The 15,746-nt window shown below is 45.0% G+C and overlaps 1 protein-coding gene across 1 annotated transcript in view; it reads right to left on the bottom strand.

Moving 5' to 3' along the window:
• LOC131709437 (myelin-oligodendrocyte glycoprotein-like) overlaps positions 1 to 8,270 on the bottom strand; it is a 35,246-nt gene extending 26,976 nt beyond the window's left edge. Inside the window, exon 1 of the mRNA XM_059011975.1 lies at positions 8,165 to 8,270. Within this exon, the coding sequence (XP_058867958.1) occupies positions 8,165 to 8,228 (64 nt within the window). The 5' untranslated portion in view covers positions 8,229 to 8,270. The remainder of the gene's footprint in view (positions 1 to 8,164) is intronic.
• Between the last annotated feature and the right edge of the window lie 7,476 nt (positions 8,271 to 15,746).

Here is a 15,746-nt window from a genome sequence, read left to right as displayed (position 1 = left end):
ACACTGTCCCTCTGTAGAACAATCAGCTCTCCTGCGCACACAAAACACTGTCCCTCTGTAGAACAATCAGCCCCCCTCTGCACACACAAAACACTGTCCCTCTGTAGAACAATCAGCTCCCCTCTACACACAAAACACTGTCCCTCTGTAGAACAATCAGCTCCCCTCTGCACACACAAAACACTGTCCCTCTGTATGAACAATCAGCTCCCCTCTGCACACACAAAACACTGTCCCTCTGTAGAACAATCAGCTCCCCTCTGCACACACAAAACACTGTCCCTCTGTAGAACAATCAGCTCCCCTCTGCACACACAAAACACTGTCCCTCTGTAGAACAATCAGCTCCCCTCTGCACACACAAAACACTGTCCCTCTGTAGAACAATCAGCTCCCCTCTGCACACACAAAACACTGTCCCTCTGTAGAACAATCAGCTCCCCTCTGCACACACAAAACACTGTCCCTCTGTAGAGCAATCAGCTCCCCTCTGCACACACAAAACACTGTCCCTCTGTAGAACAATCAGCTCCCCTCTGCACACACAAAACACTGTCCCTCTGTAGAACAATCAGCTCCCCTCTGCACACACAAAACACTGTCCCTCTGTAGAACAATCAGCTCCCCTCTGCACACACAAAACACTGTCCCTCTGTAGAACAATCAGCTCCCCTCTGCACACACAAAACACTGTCCCTCTGTAGAACAATCAGCTCCCCTCTACACACACAAAACACTGTCCCTCTGTATGAACAATCAGCTCCCCTCTGCACACACAAAACACTGTCCCTCTGTAGAACAATCAGCTCCCCTCTGCACACACAAAACACTGTCCCTCTGTAGAACAATCAGCTCCCCTCTACACACACAAAACAATGTCCCTCTGTATGAACAACCAGCTCCCCTCTACACACACAAAACACTGTCCCTCTGTAGAACAATCAGATCCCCTCTGCACACACAAAACACTGTCCCTCTGTAGAACAATCAGCTCCCCACTGCACACACAAAACACTGTCCCTCTGTAGAACAATCAGCTCCCCTCTGCACACACAAAACACTGTCCCTCTGTAGAACAATCAGCTCCCCTCTGCACACACAAAACACTGTCCCTCTGTAGAACAATCAGCTCACCTGCACACACAAAACACTGTCCCTCTGTAGAACAATCAGCTCCCCTCTGCACACACAAAACACTGTCCCTCTGTAGAACAATCAGCTCCCCTCTGCACACACAAAACACTGTCCCTCTGTAGAACAATCAGCTCCCCTCTGCACACACAAAACACTGTCCCTCTGTAGAGCAATCAGCTCCCCTCTGCACACACAAAACACTGTCCCTCTGTAGAACAATCAGCTCCTCTCTGCACACACAAAGCACTGTCCCTCTGTAGAACAATCAGCTCCCCTCTACACACACAAAACACTGTCCCTCTGTAGAACAATCAGCTCCCCTCTGCACACACAAAACACTGTCCCTCTGTAGAACAATCAGCTCCTCTCTGCACACACAAAACACTGTCCCTCTGTAGAACAATCAGCTCCCCTCTACACACACAAAACACTGTCCCTCTGTAGAACAATCAGCTCCCCTCTACACACACAAAACACTGTCCCTCTGTAGAACAATCAGCTCACCTGCACACACAAAACACTGTCCCTCTGTAGAACAATCAGCTCCCCTCAGCACACACAAAACACTGTCCCTCTGTAGACCAATCAGCTCCCCTCTGCACACACAAAACACTGTCCCTCTGTAGAACAATCAGCTCCCCTCTACACACACAAAACACTGTCCCTCTGTGTGAGCAATCAGCTCCCCTCTGTACACACAAAACACTGTCCCTCTGTAGAACAATCAGCTCTCCTGCACACACAAAACACTGTCCCTCTGTAGAACAATCAGCCCCCCTCTGCACACACAAAACACTGTCCCTCTGTAGAACAATCAGCTCCCCTCTACACACAAAACACTGTCCCTCTGTAGAACAATCAGCTCCCCTCTGCACACACAAAACACTGTCCCTCTGTAGAACAATCAGCTCCCCTCTACACACAAAACACTGTCCCTCTGTAGAACAATCAGCTCCCCTCTGCACACACAAAACACTGTCCCTCTGTAGAACAATCAGCTCCCCTCTGCACACACAAAACACTGTCCCTCTGTAGAACAATCAGCTCCCCTCTGCACACACAAAACACTGTCCCTCTGTAGAACAATCAGCCCCCCTCTGCACATACAAAACACTGTCCCTCTGTAGAACAATCAGCTCTCCTGCACACACAAAACACTGTCCCTCTGTAGAACAATCAGCCCCCCTCTGCACACACAAAACACTGTCCCTCTGTAGAACAATCAGCTCCCCTCTACACACAAAACACTGTCCCTCTGTAGAACAATCAGCTCCCCTCTGCACACACAAAACACTGTCCCTCTGTATGAACAATCAGCTCCCCTCTGCACACACAAAACACTGTCCCTCTGTAGAACAATCAGCTCCCCTCTGCACACACAAAACACTGTCCCTCTGTAGAACAATCAGCTCCCCTCTGCACACACAAAACACTGTCCCTCTGTAGAACAATCAGCTCCCCTCTGCACACACAAAACACTGTCCCTCTGTAGAACAATCAGCTCCCCTCTGCACACACAAAACACTGTCCCTCTGTAGAACAATCAGCTCCCCTCTGCACACACAAAACACTGTCCCTCTGTAGAGCAATCAGCTCCCCTCTGCACACACAAAACACTGTCCCTCTGTAGAACAATCAGCTCCCCTCTGCACACACAAAACACTGTCCCTCTGTAGAACAATCAGCTCCCCTCTGCACACACAAAACACTGTCCCTCTGTAGAACAATCAGCTCCCCTCTGCACACACAAAACACTGTCCCTCTGTAGAACAATCAGCTCCCCTCTGCACACACAAAACACTGTCCCTCTGTAGAACAATCAGCTCCCCTCTACACACACAAAACACTGTCCCTCTGTATGAACAATCAGCTCCCCTCTGCACACACAAAACACTGTCCCTCTGTAGAACAATCAGCTCCCCTCTGCACACACAAAACACTGTCCCTCTGTAGAACAATCAGCTCCCCTCTACACACACAAAACAATGTCCCTCTGTATGAACAATCAGCTCCCCTCTACACACACAAAACACTGTCCCTCTGTAGAACAATCAGATCCCCTCTGCACACACAAAACACTGTCCCTCTGTAGAACAATCAGCTCCCCACTGCACACACAAAACACTGTCCCTCTGTAGAACAATCAGCTCCCCTCTGCACACACAAAACACTGTCCCTCTGTAGAACAATCAGCTCCCCTCTGCACACACAAAACACTGTCCCTCTGTAGAACAATCAGCTCACCTGCACACACAAAACACTGTCCCTCTGTAGAACAATCAGCTCCCCTCTGCACACACAAAACACTGTCCCTCTGTAGAACAATCAGCTCCCCTCTGCACACACAAAACACTGTCCCTCTGTAGAACAATCAGCTCTCCTCTGCACACACAAAACACTGTCCCTCTGTAGAACAATCAGCTCCCTTCTGCACACACAAAACACTGTCCCTCTGTAGAACAATCAGCTCCCCTCTGCACATACAAAACACTGTCCCTCTGTAGAACAATCAGCTCCCCTCTACACACACAAACACTGTCCCTCTGTAGAACAATCAGCACCCCTCTACACACACAAAACACTGTCCCTCTGTAGAACAATCAGCTCCCCTCTGCACACACAAAACACTGTCCCTCTGTAGAGCAATCAGCTCCCCTCTGCACACACAAAACACTGTCCCTCTGTAGAACAATCAGCTCCTCTCTGCACACACAAAGCACTGTCCCTCTGTAGAACATTCAGCTCCCCTCTACACACACAAAACACTGTCCCTCTGTAGAACAATCAGCTCCCCTCTGCACACACAAAACACTGTCCCTCTGTAGAACAATCAGCTCCTCTCTGCACACACAAAACACTGTCCCTCTGTAGAACAATCAGCTCTCCTGCACACACAAAACACTGTCCCTCTGTAGAACAATCAGCCCCCCTCTGCACACACAAAACACTGTCCCTCTGTAGAACAATCAGCTCCCCTCTACACACACAAAACACTGTCCCTCTGTAGAACAATCAGCTCCCCTCTGCACACACAAAACACTGTCCCTCTGTAGAACAATCAGCTCCCCTCTACACACAAAACACTGTCCCTCTGTAGAACAATCAGCTCCCCTCTGCACACACAAAACACTGTCCCTCTGTAGAACAATCAGCTCCCCTCTGCACACACAAAACACTGTCCCTCTGTAGAACAATCAGCTCCCCTCTGCACACACAAAACACTGTCCCTCTGTAGAACAATCAGCCCCCCTCTGCACACACAAAACACTGTCCCTCTGTAGAACAATCAGCTCTCCTGCACACACAAAACACTGTCCCTCTGTAGAACAATCAGCCCCCCTCTGCACACACAAAACACTGTCCCTCTGTAGAACAATCAGCTCCCTTCTGCACACACAAAACACTGTCCCTCTGTAGAACAATCAGCCCCCCTCTGCACATACAAAACACTGTCCCTCTGTAGAACAATCAGCTCCCCTCTACACACACAAACACTGTCCCTCTGTAGAACAATCAGCACCCCTCTACACACACAAAACACTGTCCCTCTGTAGAACAATCAGCTCCCCTCTGCACACACAAAACACTGTCCCTCTGTAGAGCAATCAGCTCCCCTCTGCACACACAAAACACTGTCCCTCTGTAGAACAATCAGCTCCTCTCTGCACACACAAAGCACTGTCCCTCTGTAGAACAATCAGCTCCCCTCTACACACACAAAACACTGTCCCTCTGTAGAACAATCAGCTCCCCTCTGCACACACAAAACACTGTCCCTCTGTAGAACAATCAGCTCCTCTCTGCACACACAAAACACTGTCCCTCTGTAGAACAATCAGCTCTCCTGCACACACAAAACACTGTCCCTCTGTAGAACAATCAGCCCCCCTCTGCACACACAAAACACTGTCCCTCTGTAGAACAATCAGCTCCCCTCTACACACAAAACACTGTCCCTCTGTAGAACAATCAGCTCCCCTCTGCACACACAAAACACTGTCCCTCTGTAGAACAATCAGCTCCCCTCTACACACAAAACACTGTCCCTCTGTAGAACAATCAGCTCCCCTCTGCACACACAAAACACTGTCCCTCTGTAGAACAATCAGCTCCCCTCTGCACACACAAAACACTGTCCCTCTGTAGAACAATCAGCTCCCCTCTGCACACACAAAACACTGTCCCTCTGTAGAACAATCAGCCCCCCTCTGCACACACAAAACACTGTCCCTCTGTAGAACAATCAGCTCTCCTGCACACACAAAACACTGTCCCTCTGTAGAACAATCAGCCCCCCTCTGCACACACAAAACACTGTCCCTCTGTAGAACAATCAGCTCCCCTCTACACACAAAACACTGTCCCTCTGTAGAACAATCAGCTCCCCTCTGCACACACAAAACACTGTCCCTCTGTAGAACAATCAGCTCCCCTCTGCACACACAAAACACTGTCCCTCTGTAGAACAATCAGCTCCCCTCTGCACACACAAAACACTGTCCCTCTGTAGAACAATCAGCTCCCCTCTGCACACACAAAACACTGTCCCTCTGTAGAACAATCAGCTCCCCTCTGCACACACAAAACACTGTCCCTCTGTAGAACAATCAGCCCCCCTCTGCACATACAAAACACTGTCCCTCTGTAGAACAATCAGCTCCCCTCTACACACACAAACACTGTCCCTCTGTAGAACAATCAGCACCCCTCTACACACACAAAACACTGTCCCTCTGTAGAACAATCAGCTCCCCTCTCCACACACAAAACACTGTCCCTCTGTAGAACAATCAGCTCCCCTCTGCACACACAAAACACTGTCCCTCTGTAGAACAATCAGCTCTCCTCTGCACACACAAAACACTGTCCCTCTGTAGAACAATCAGCTCCCCTCTGCACACACAAAACACTGTCCCTCTGTAGAACAATCAGCTCTCCTCTGCACACACAAAACACTGTCCCTCTGTAGAACAATCAGCTCCCCTCTCCACACACAAAACACTGTCCCTCTGTAGAACAATCAGCTCCCCTCTGCACACACAAAACACTGTCCCTCTGTAGAACAATCAGCTCTCCTCTGCACACACAAAACACTGTCCCTCTGTAGAACAATCAGCTCCCCTCTGCACACACAAAACACTGTCCCTCTGTAGAACAATCAGCTCCCCTCTACACACACAAAACACTGTCCCTCTGTATGAACAATCAGCTCCTCTCTACACACACAAAACACTGTCCCTCTGTAGAACAATCAGCTCCCCTCTGCACACACAAAACACTGTCCCTCTGTAGAACAATCAGCTCCCCTCTACACACACAAAACACTGTCCCTCTGTATGAACAATCAGCTCCCCTCTGCACACACAAAACACTGTCCCTCTGTAGAACAATCAGCTCCCCTCTGCACACACAAAACACTGTCCCTCTGTAGAACAATCAGCTCCCCTCTACACACACAAAACAATGTCCCTCTGTATGAACAATCAGCTCCCCTCTACACACACAAAACACTGTCCCTCTGTAGAACAATCAGATCCCCTCTGCACACACAAAACACTGTCCCTCTGTAGAACAATCAGCTCCCCACTGCACACACAAAACACTGTCCCTCTGTAGAACAATCAGCTCCCCTCTGCACACACAAAACACTGTCCCTCTGTAGAACAATCAGCTCCCCTCTGCACACACAAAACACTGTCCCTCTGTAGAACAATCAGCTCACCTGCACACACAAAACACTGTCCCTCTGTAGAACAATCAGCTCCCCTCTGCACACACAAAACACTGTCCCTCTGTAGAACAATCAGCTCTCCTCTGCACACACAAAACACTGTCCCTCTGTAGAACAATCAGCTCCCTTCTGCACACACAAAACACTGTCCCTCTGTAGAACAATCAGCCCCCCTCTGCACATACAAAACACTGTCCCTCTGTAGAACAATCAGCTCCCCTCTACACACACAAACACTGTCCCTCTGTAGAACAATCAGCACCCCTCTACACACACAAAACACTGTCCCTCTGTAGAACAATCAGCTCCCCTCTCCACACACAAAACACTGTCCCTCTGTAGAACAATCAGCTCCCCTCTGCACACACAAAACACTGTCCCTCTGTAGAACAATCAGCTCACCTGCACACACAAAACACTGTCCCTCTGTAGAACAATCAGCTCCCCTGCACACACAAAACACTGTCCCTCTGTAGAACAATCAGTTCCCCTCTACACACACAAAACACTGTCCCTCTGTAGAACAATCAGCTCCCCTCTGCACACACAAAACACTGTCCCTCTGTAGAACAATCAGCCCCCCTCTGCACATACAAAACACTGTCCCTCTGTAGAACAATCAGCTCCCCTCTACACACAAAACACTGCCCCTCTGTAGAACAATCAGCTCTCCTCTGCACACACAAAACACTGTCCCTCTGTAGAACAATCAGCTCCCCTCTGCACACACAAAACACTGTCCCTCTGTAGAACAATCAGCTCCCCTCTACACACACAAAACACTGTCCCTCTGTATGAACAATCAGCTCCTCTCTACACACACAAAACACTGTCCCTCTGTAGAACAATCAGCTCCCCTCTGCACACACAAAACACTGTCCCTCTGTAGAACAATCAGCTCCCCTCTACACACACAAAACACTGTCCCTCTGTATGAACAATCAGCTCCCCTCTGCACACACAAAACACTGTCCCTCTGTAAACAATCAGCTCCCCTCTACACACACAAAACAATGTCCCTCTGTATGAACAATCAGCTCCCCTCTACACACACAAAACACTGTCCCTCTTTAGAACAATCAGATCCCCTCTGCACACACAAAACACTGTCCCTCTGTAGAACAATCAGCTCCCCACTGCACACACAAAACACTGTCCCTCTGTAGAACAATCAGCTCCCCTCTGCACACACAAAACACTGTCCCTCTGTAGAACAATCAGCTCCCCTCTGCACACAGTTAGAAACGTTAGAAATAGCAGTTGTCTCTTCATCAGTTTAATTTCTACAGTCCCTCTCACCTTGTGTAGAAACAGCTGGTAGCAAACTCAAGACAATGAAACAGGTCCTCCCCAGGAATCTCATCTTCAGAACACAAGCTCTGTTAGTTGTAGCTATGTGACACAAACAAACCGACCCCATGTAGACTCCTGTCATGATTGCACTGTGAAGTACAGCACACCCACAGCCAGACTCCTGTATTCATATTCATCACAGGGCCAGACCGCTGCTCCACTGAGATACATGTGTCAGACTGGCTCTGGAGTTGCCAGATAAGATGGTATAACACACAACGCCCACTGCAGTAATGGAGCAGTGTTAGGATACAGACTATACTGTACACTCTCCCCCTTCAATACACAGCAGAGCTGGAGAATCACACTACACTGTACACTACCCCTTCAATACACAGCAGAACTGCAGAATCACAGTTCTTCAGAGGCAAAGGTTACATTACTATTCTCCAGTCTAACCGCTTGTTTTAAAATTGAACTTTAAGGTGAATCTCTTTGTTCAGTGGGTCTCTGATTCTCTAGTCCTGTCCTATACAACTACACTCCTGCATGTAATGAGACAGTACTGACACGGCTGAACACTACCCTGCTTCAATGAGACAGTACTGACACAGGATGAACACTACCCTGTTTCAATGAGACAGTACTGACACAGCCTGAACACTACCCTGCTTCAATGAGACAGTACTGACACAGGCTGAACACTACCCTGCTTCAATGAGACAGTACTGACACAGCCTGAACACTACCCTGCTTCAATGAGACAGTACTGACACAGGCTGAACACTACCCTGCTTCAATGAGACAGTACTGACACAGGCTGAACACTACCCTGCTTCAATGAGACAGTACTGACACAGGCTGAACACTACCCTGCTTCAATGAGACAGTACTGACACAGGCTGAACACTACACTGCTTCAATGAGACAGTACTGACACAGGCTGAACACTACCCTGCTTCAATGAGACAGTACTGACACAGGCTGAACACTACCCTGCTTCAATGAGACAGTACTGACACAGGCTAGCTGTACTCAAAATATTATTGACAACGAAGAGTTAAGAATGTTCTGTGTGTGGTCGGCTTATCTTTCCTGCCAGCACAAAGCCAGTCAGATCATTCTTCCCTAGCAACAAATGACACTACAGCCAGCAAATATTCCAATTGGATGATTACAAGTTAACATTCCATTTCTTTTTTTTCTAACATTTGTTTTGCATACACTTTTTGGTTTTAAACACTAGGCTCTTTGGTGGTAAACTTTCAAAAGAGTTTAGCACCAATTTTCAAAACGATTTGCACCTTGTATACTCATAACAACCCCCCCCCCTTTTTACAACACGATTGTAAGCTCTTCTATATGTGTGGGTGTGTAACAGCACCATTGTAAGCTCTCCTATATGTGTGGGTGTGTAACAGCACCATTGTAAGCTCTCCTATATGTGTGGGTGTGTAACAGCACCATTGTAAGCTCTCCTATATGTGTGGGTGTGTAACAGCACCATTGTAAGCTCTCCTATATGTGTGGGTGTGTAACAGCACCATTGTAAGCTCTTCTATATGTGTGGGTGTGTAACAGCACCATTGTTAGCTCTCCTATATGTGTGGGTGTGTAACAGCACCATTGTAAGCTCTCCTATATGTGTGGGTGTGTAACAGCACCATTGTAAGCTCTCCTATATGTGTGGGTGTGTAACAGCACCATTGTAAGCTCTCCTATATGTGTGGGTGTGTAACAGCACCATTGTAAGCTCTTCTATATGTGTGGGTGTGTAATAGCACCATTGTAAGCTCTCCTTTATGTTTCCTAGCTCCATCTCTTGGGATTCAAACACTTCTGTTCCTCGTAATCCTGGGAAATCTCCTTGGATAATAGTCGGAGGGACCTGGTTTTATCCAATCAGAGGAATGTGGTATTCTAGTTTGGATTTGGGTCATAAGCATTATCATGATGATTACTATGTGAAATATAAAGAAGCAGAACCTGATCAGTTATGTTTCTATCCCTCTTGCATGTCATGCAGGCTAGGAGGATGCTATGGTCTCAGTTGATTTATTAGTATCCACTTTGTTAAGTGTCATTTGATAAGCAGGGTGTGTTCTGCTGAGGCCATGCTGCTGTCAATGCCATGGAGAGTGAGGTTGGTCTTACTGGGTGGTTTCCACACTTTTGACAATGTCAAAAAGGGCAGTTTTTATAAATTAAAGAGACATTCATCATTTGACTTTCAAAGGTATTTTATATATATATTTTTTTGAACTACAACAGTATGCTTGTATTTGTATTTCCGAAGTGGTCAACATGAAACAATCTTGTAGTGGTATTTACCTCGGCACAAAGTAAAAGCATCTCCTGTATTGTGTGTGCTCATTGCAACATTACAAAGCATCTCCTGTATCGTGTGTGTTCATTGAAACATTACAAAGCATCTCCTGTATCGTGTGTGCACATTGCAACATACAAAGCATCTCCTGTATCGTGTGTGTTCATTGAAACATTACAAAGCATCTCCTGTATCGTGTGTGCACATTGAAACATTCCAAAGCATCTCCTGTATTGTTTGATCTTTGCAACATTACAAAGCATCTCCTGTATTGTGTTCATTGCAACATTACAAAGCATCTCCTGTATTGTGTTCATTGCAACATTACAAAGCATCTCCTGTATCGTGTGCACATTGAAACATTACAAAGCATCTCCTGTATCGTGTGTGTTCATTGCAACATTACAAAGCATCTCCTGTATTGTGTGCTCATTGCAACATTACAAAGCATCTCCTGTATTGTGTGTGTTCATTGCAACATTACAAAGCATCTCCTGTATCGTGTGTGCACATTGCAACATTACAAAGCATCTCCTGTATTGTTTGTGTTCACTGCAACATTACAAAGCATCTCCTGTATCGTGTGTGCACATTGCAACATTACAACGCATCTCCTGTATCGTGTGTGTTCTCATTGCAACATTACAAAGCATCTCCTGTATTGTTTGATCACTGCAACATTACAAAGCACTCCTGTATTGTTTGATCACTGCAACATTACAAAGCATCTCCTGTATTGTGTGTGCTCATTGCAACATTACAAAGCATCTCCTGTATCGTGTGTGTTCATTGCAACATTACAAAGCATCTCCTGTATCATGTGTGTTCATTGCAACATTACAAAGCATCTCCTGTATTGTGTGTGTTCACTGCAACATTACAAAGCATCTCCTGTATCGTGTGTGCACATTGCAACATTACAAAGCATCTCCTGTATTGTTTGATCACTGCAACATTACAAAGCACTCCTGTATTGTTTGATCACTGCAACATTACAAAGCATCTCCTGTATTGTGTGTGCTCATTGCAACATTACAAAGCATCTCCTGTATCGTGTGTGTTCATTGCAACATTACAAAGCATCTCCTGTATTGTGTGCTCATTGCAACATTACAAAGCATCTCCTGTATTGTGTGTGCTCATTGCAACATTACAAAGCATCTCCTGTATCGTGTGTGTTCTCATTGCAACATTACAAAGCAGCTCCTGTATTGTTTGATCACTGCAACATTACAAAGCACTCCTGTATTGTTTGATCACTGCAACATTACAAAGCATCTCCTGTATTGTGTGTGCTCATTGCAACATTACAAAGCATCTCCTGTATCGTGTGTGTTCATTGCAACATTACAAAGCATCTCCTGTATCGTGTGTGTTCATTGCAACATTACAAAGCATCTCCTGTATCATGTGTGTTCATTGCAACATTACAAAGCATCTCCTGTATTGTGTGTGTTCACTGCAACATTACAAAGCATCTCCTGTATCGTGTGTGCACATTGCAACATTACAAAGCATCTCCTGTATTGTTTGATCACTGCAACATTACAAAGCACTCCTGTATTGTTTGATCACTGCAACATTACAAAGCATCTCCTGTATCGTGTGTGTTCATTGCAACATTACAAAGCATCTCCTGTATTGTGTGCTCATTGCAACATTACAAAGCATCTCCTGTATTGTGTGTGCTCATTGCAACATTACAAAGCATCTCCTGTATCGTGTGTGTTCTCATTGCAACATTACAAAGCAGCTCCTGTATTGTTTGATCACTGCAACATTACAAAGCACTCCTGTATTGTTTGATCACTGCAACATTACAAAGCATCTCCTGTATTGTGTGTGCTCATTGCAACATTACAAAGCATCTCCTATATCGTGTGTGTTCATTGCAACATTACAAAGCATCTCCTGTATTGTGTGCTCATTGCAACATTACAAAGCATCTCCTGTATTGTGTGTGTTCATTGCAACATTACAAAGCACTCCTGTATCGTGTGTGCTCATTGCAACATTACAAAGCATCTCCTGTATCGTGTGTGTTCATTGCAACATTACAAAGCATCTCCTATATTGTGTGCTCATTGCAACATTACAAAGCTTCTCCTGTATTCTGTGTGTTCATTGCAACATTACAAAGCATCTCCTGTATTGTGTGCTCATTGCAACATTACAAAGCATCTCCTGTATCGTGTGTGCCCATTGCAACATTACAAAGCATCTCCTGTATTGTTTGATCACTGCAACATTACAAAGCATCTCCTGTTTTGTGTGTGTTCACTGCAACATTACAAAGCATCTCCTGTATCGTGTGTGCACATTGCAACATTACAAAGCATCTCCTGTATCGTGTGTGTTCTCATTGCAACATTACAAAGCATCTCCTGTATTGTGTGTGTTCACTGCAACATTACAAAGCACTCCTGTATTGTTTGATCACTGCAACATTACAAAGCATCTCCTGTATCGTGTGTGCACATTGCAACATTACAAAGCATCTCCTGTATCGTGTGTGTTCTCATTGCAACATTACAAAGCTCTCCTGTATTGTTTGATCACTGCAACATTACAAAGCATCTCCTGTATCGTGTGTGTTCATTGAAACATTACAAAGCATCTCCTGTATCGTGTGTGCACATTGCAACATTACAAAGCATCTCCTGTATCGTGTGTGTTCTCATTGCAACATTACAAAGCATCTCCTGTATTGTGTGCTCATTGCAACATTACAAAGCATCTCCTGTATTGTGTGCTCATTGCAACATTACAAAGCATCTCCTGTATCGTGTGTGCTCATTGCAACATTACAAAGCATCTCCTGTATTGTTTGATCACTGCAACATTACAAAGCATCTCCTGTTTTGTGTGTGTTCACTGCAACATTACAAAGCATCTCCTGTATCGTGTGTGCACATTGCAACATTACAAAGCATCTCCTGTATCGTGTGTGTTCTCATTGCAACATTACAAAGCATCTCCTGTATTGTTTGATCACTGCAACATTACAAAGCATCTCCTGTATCGTGTGTGTTCATTGAAACATTACAAAGCATCTCCTGTATCGTGTGTGTTCTCATTGCAACATTACAAAGCTCTCCTGTATTGTTTGATCACTGCAACATTACAAAGCATCTCCTGTATCGTGTGTGTTCATTGAAACATTACAAAGCATCTCCTGTATCGTGTGTGTTCTCATTGCAACATTACAAAGCATCTCCTGTATCGTGTGTGTTCTCATTGCAACATTACAAAGCTCTCCTGTATTGTGTGCACATTGCAACATTACAAAGCATCTCCTGTATTGTGTGTGTTCACTGCAACATTACAAAGCACTCCTGTATTGTTTGATCACTGCAACATTACAAAGCATCTCCTGTATCGTGTGTGTTCATTGCAACATTACAAAGCATCTCCTGTATCGTGTGTGCACATTGAAACATTACAAAGCATCTCCTGTATCGTGTGTGCACATTGAAACATTCCAAAGCATCTCCTGTATTGTTTGATCTTTGCAACATTACAAAGCATCTCCTGTATTGTGTGTGCACATTGCAACATTACAAAGCATCTCCTGTATCGTGTGTGCACATTGCAACATTACAAAGCATCTCCTGTATCGTGTGTGTTCATTGCAACATTACAAAGCATCTCCTTTATCTTGTGTGTTCTCATTGCAACATTACAAAGCTCTCCTGTATTGTTTGATCACTGCAACATTACAAAGCATCTACTGTATCGTGTGTGTTCATTGAAACATTACAAAGCATCTCCTGTATCGTGTGTGCACATTGCAACATTACAAAGCATCTCCTGTATCGTGTGTGTTCATTGCAACATTATAAAGCATCTCCTGTATCGTGTGTGTTCTCATTGCAACATTACAAAGCATCTCCTGTATTGTGTGTGTTCACTGCAACATTACAAAGCACTCCTGTATTGTTTGATCACTGCAACATTACAAAGCATCTCCTGTATCGTGTGTGCACATTGCAACATTACAAAGTATCTCCTGTATCGTGTGTGTTCTCATTGCAACATTACAAAGCATCTCCTGTATTGTTTGATCACTGCAACATTACAAAGCATCTCCTGTATCGTGTGTGTTCATTGAAACATTACAAAGCATCTCCTGTATCGTGTGTGTTCTCATTGCAACATTACAAAGCATCTCCTGTATTGTGTGCTCATTGCAACATTACAAAGCATCTCCTGTATTGTATGTGTTCATTGCAACATTACAAAGCATCTCCTGTATTGTGTGTGTTCACTGCAACATTACAAAGCACTCCTGTATTGTTTGATCACTGCAACATTACAAAGCATCTCCTGTATCGTGTGTGTTCATTGAAACATTACAAAGCATCTCCTGTATCGTGTGTGTTCTCATTGCAACATTACAAAGCATCTCCTGTATCGTGTGTGTTCTCATTGCAACATTACAAAGCTCTCCTGTATTGTGTGCACATTGCAACATTACAAAGCATCTCCTGTATTGTGTGTGTTCACTGCAACATTACAAAGCACTCCTGTATTGTTTGATCACTGCAACATTACAAAGCATCTCCTGTATCGTGTGTGTTCATTGCAACATTACAAAGCATCTCCTGTATCGTGTGTGCACATTGAAACATTACAAAGCATCTCCTGTATCGTGTGTGCACATTGAAACATTCCAAAGCATCTCCTGTATTGTTTGATCTTTGCAACATTACAAAGCATCTCCTGTATTGTGTGTGCACATTGCAACATTACAAAGCATCTCCTGTATCGTGTGTGCACATTGCAACATTACAAAGCATCTCCTGTATCGTGTGTGTTCATTGCAACATTACAAAGCATCTCCTGTATTGTGTGTGTTCACTGCAACATTACAAAGCATCTCCTGTATCGTGTGTGCACATTGCAACATTACAAAGCATCTCCTGTATTGTTTGTGTTCACTGCAACATTACAAAGCATCTCCTGTATCGTGTGTGCACATTGCAACATTACAAAGCATCTCCTGTATCGTGTGTGTTCTCATTGCAACATTACAAAGCATCTACTGTATTGTTTGATCACTGCAACATTACAAAGCACTCCTGTATTGTTTGATCACTGCAACATTACAAAGCATCTCCTGTATTGTGTGTGCTCATTGCAACATTACAAAGCATCTCCTGTATCGTGTGTGTTCATTGCAACATTACAAAGCATCTCCTGTATCATGTGTGTTCATTGCAACATTACAAAGCATCTCCTGTATTGTGTGTGTTCACTGCA

This window comes from Acipenser ruthenus, chromosome 43 (assembly GCF_902713425.1).
Source record: "Acipenser ruthenus chromosome 43, fAciRut3.2 maternal haplotype, whole genome shotgun sequence".
Taxonomy (NCBI): Eukaryota; Metazoa; Chordata; class Actinopteri; order Acipenseriformes; family Acipenseridae; genus Acipenser; species Acipenser ruthenus.
The sequence above is the reverse complement of the archived record's forward strand: the minus strand, read 5'-3'. Positions and strand labels throughout refer to the sequence as shown.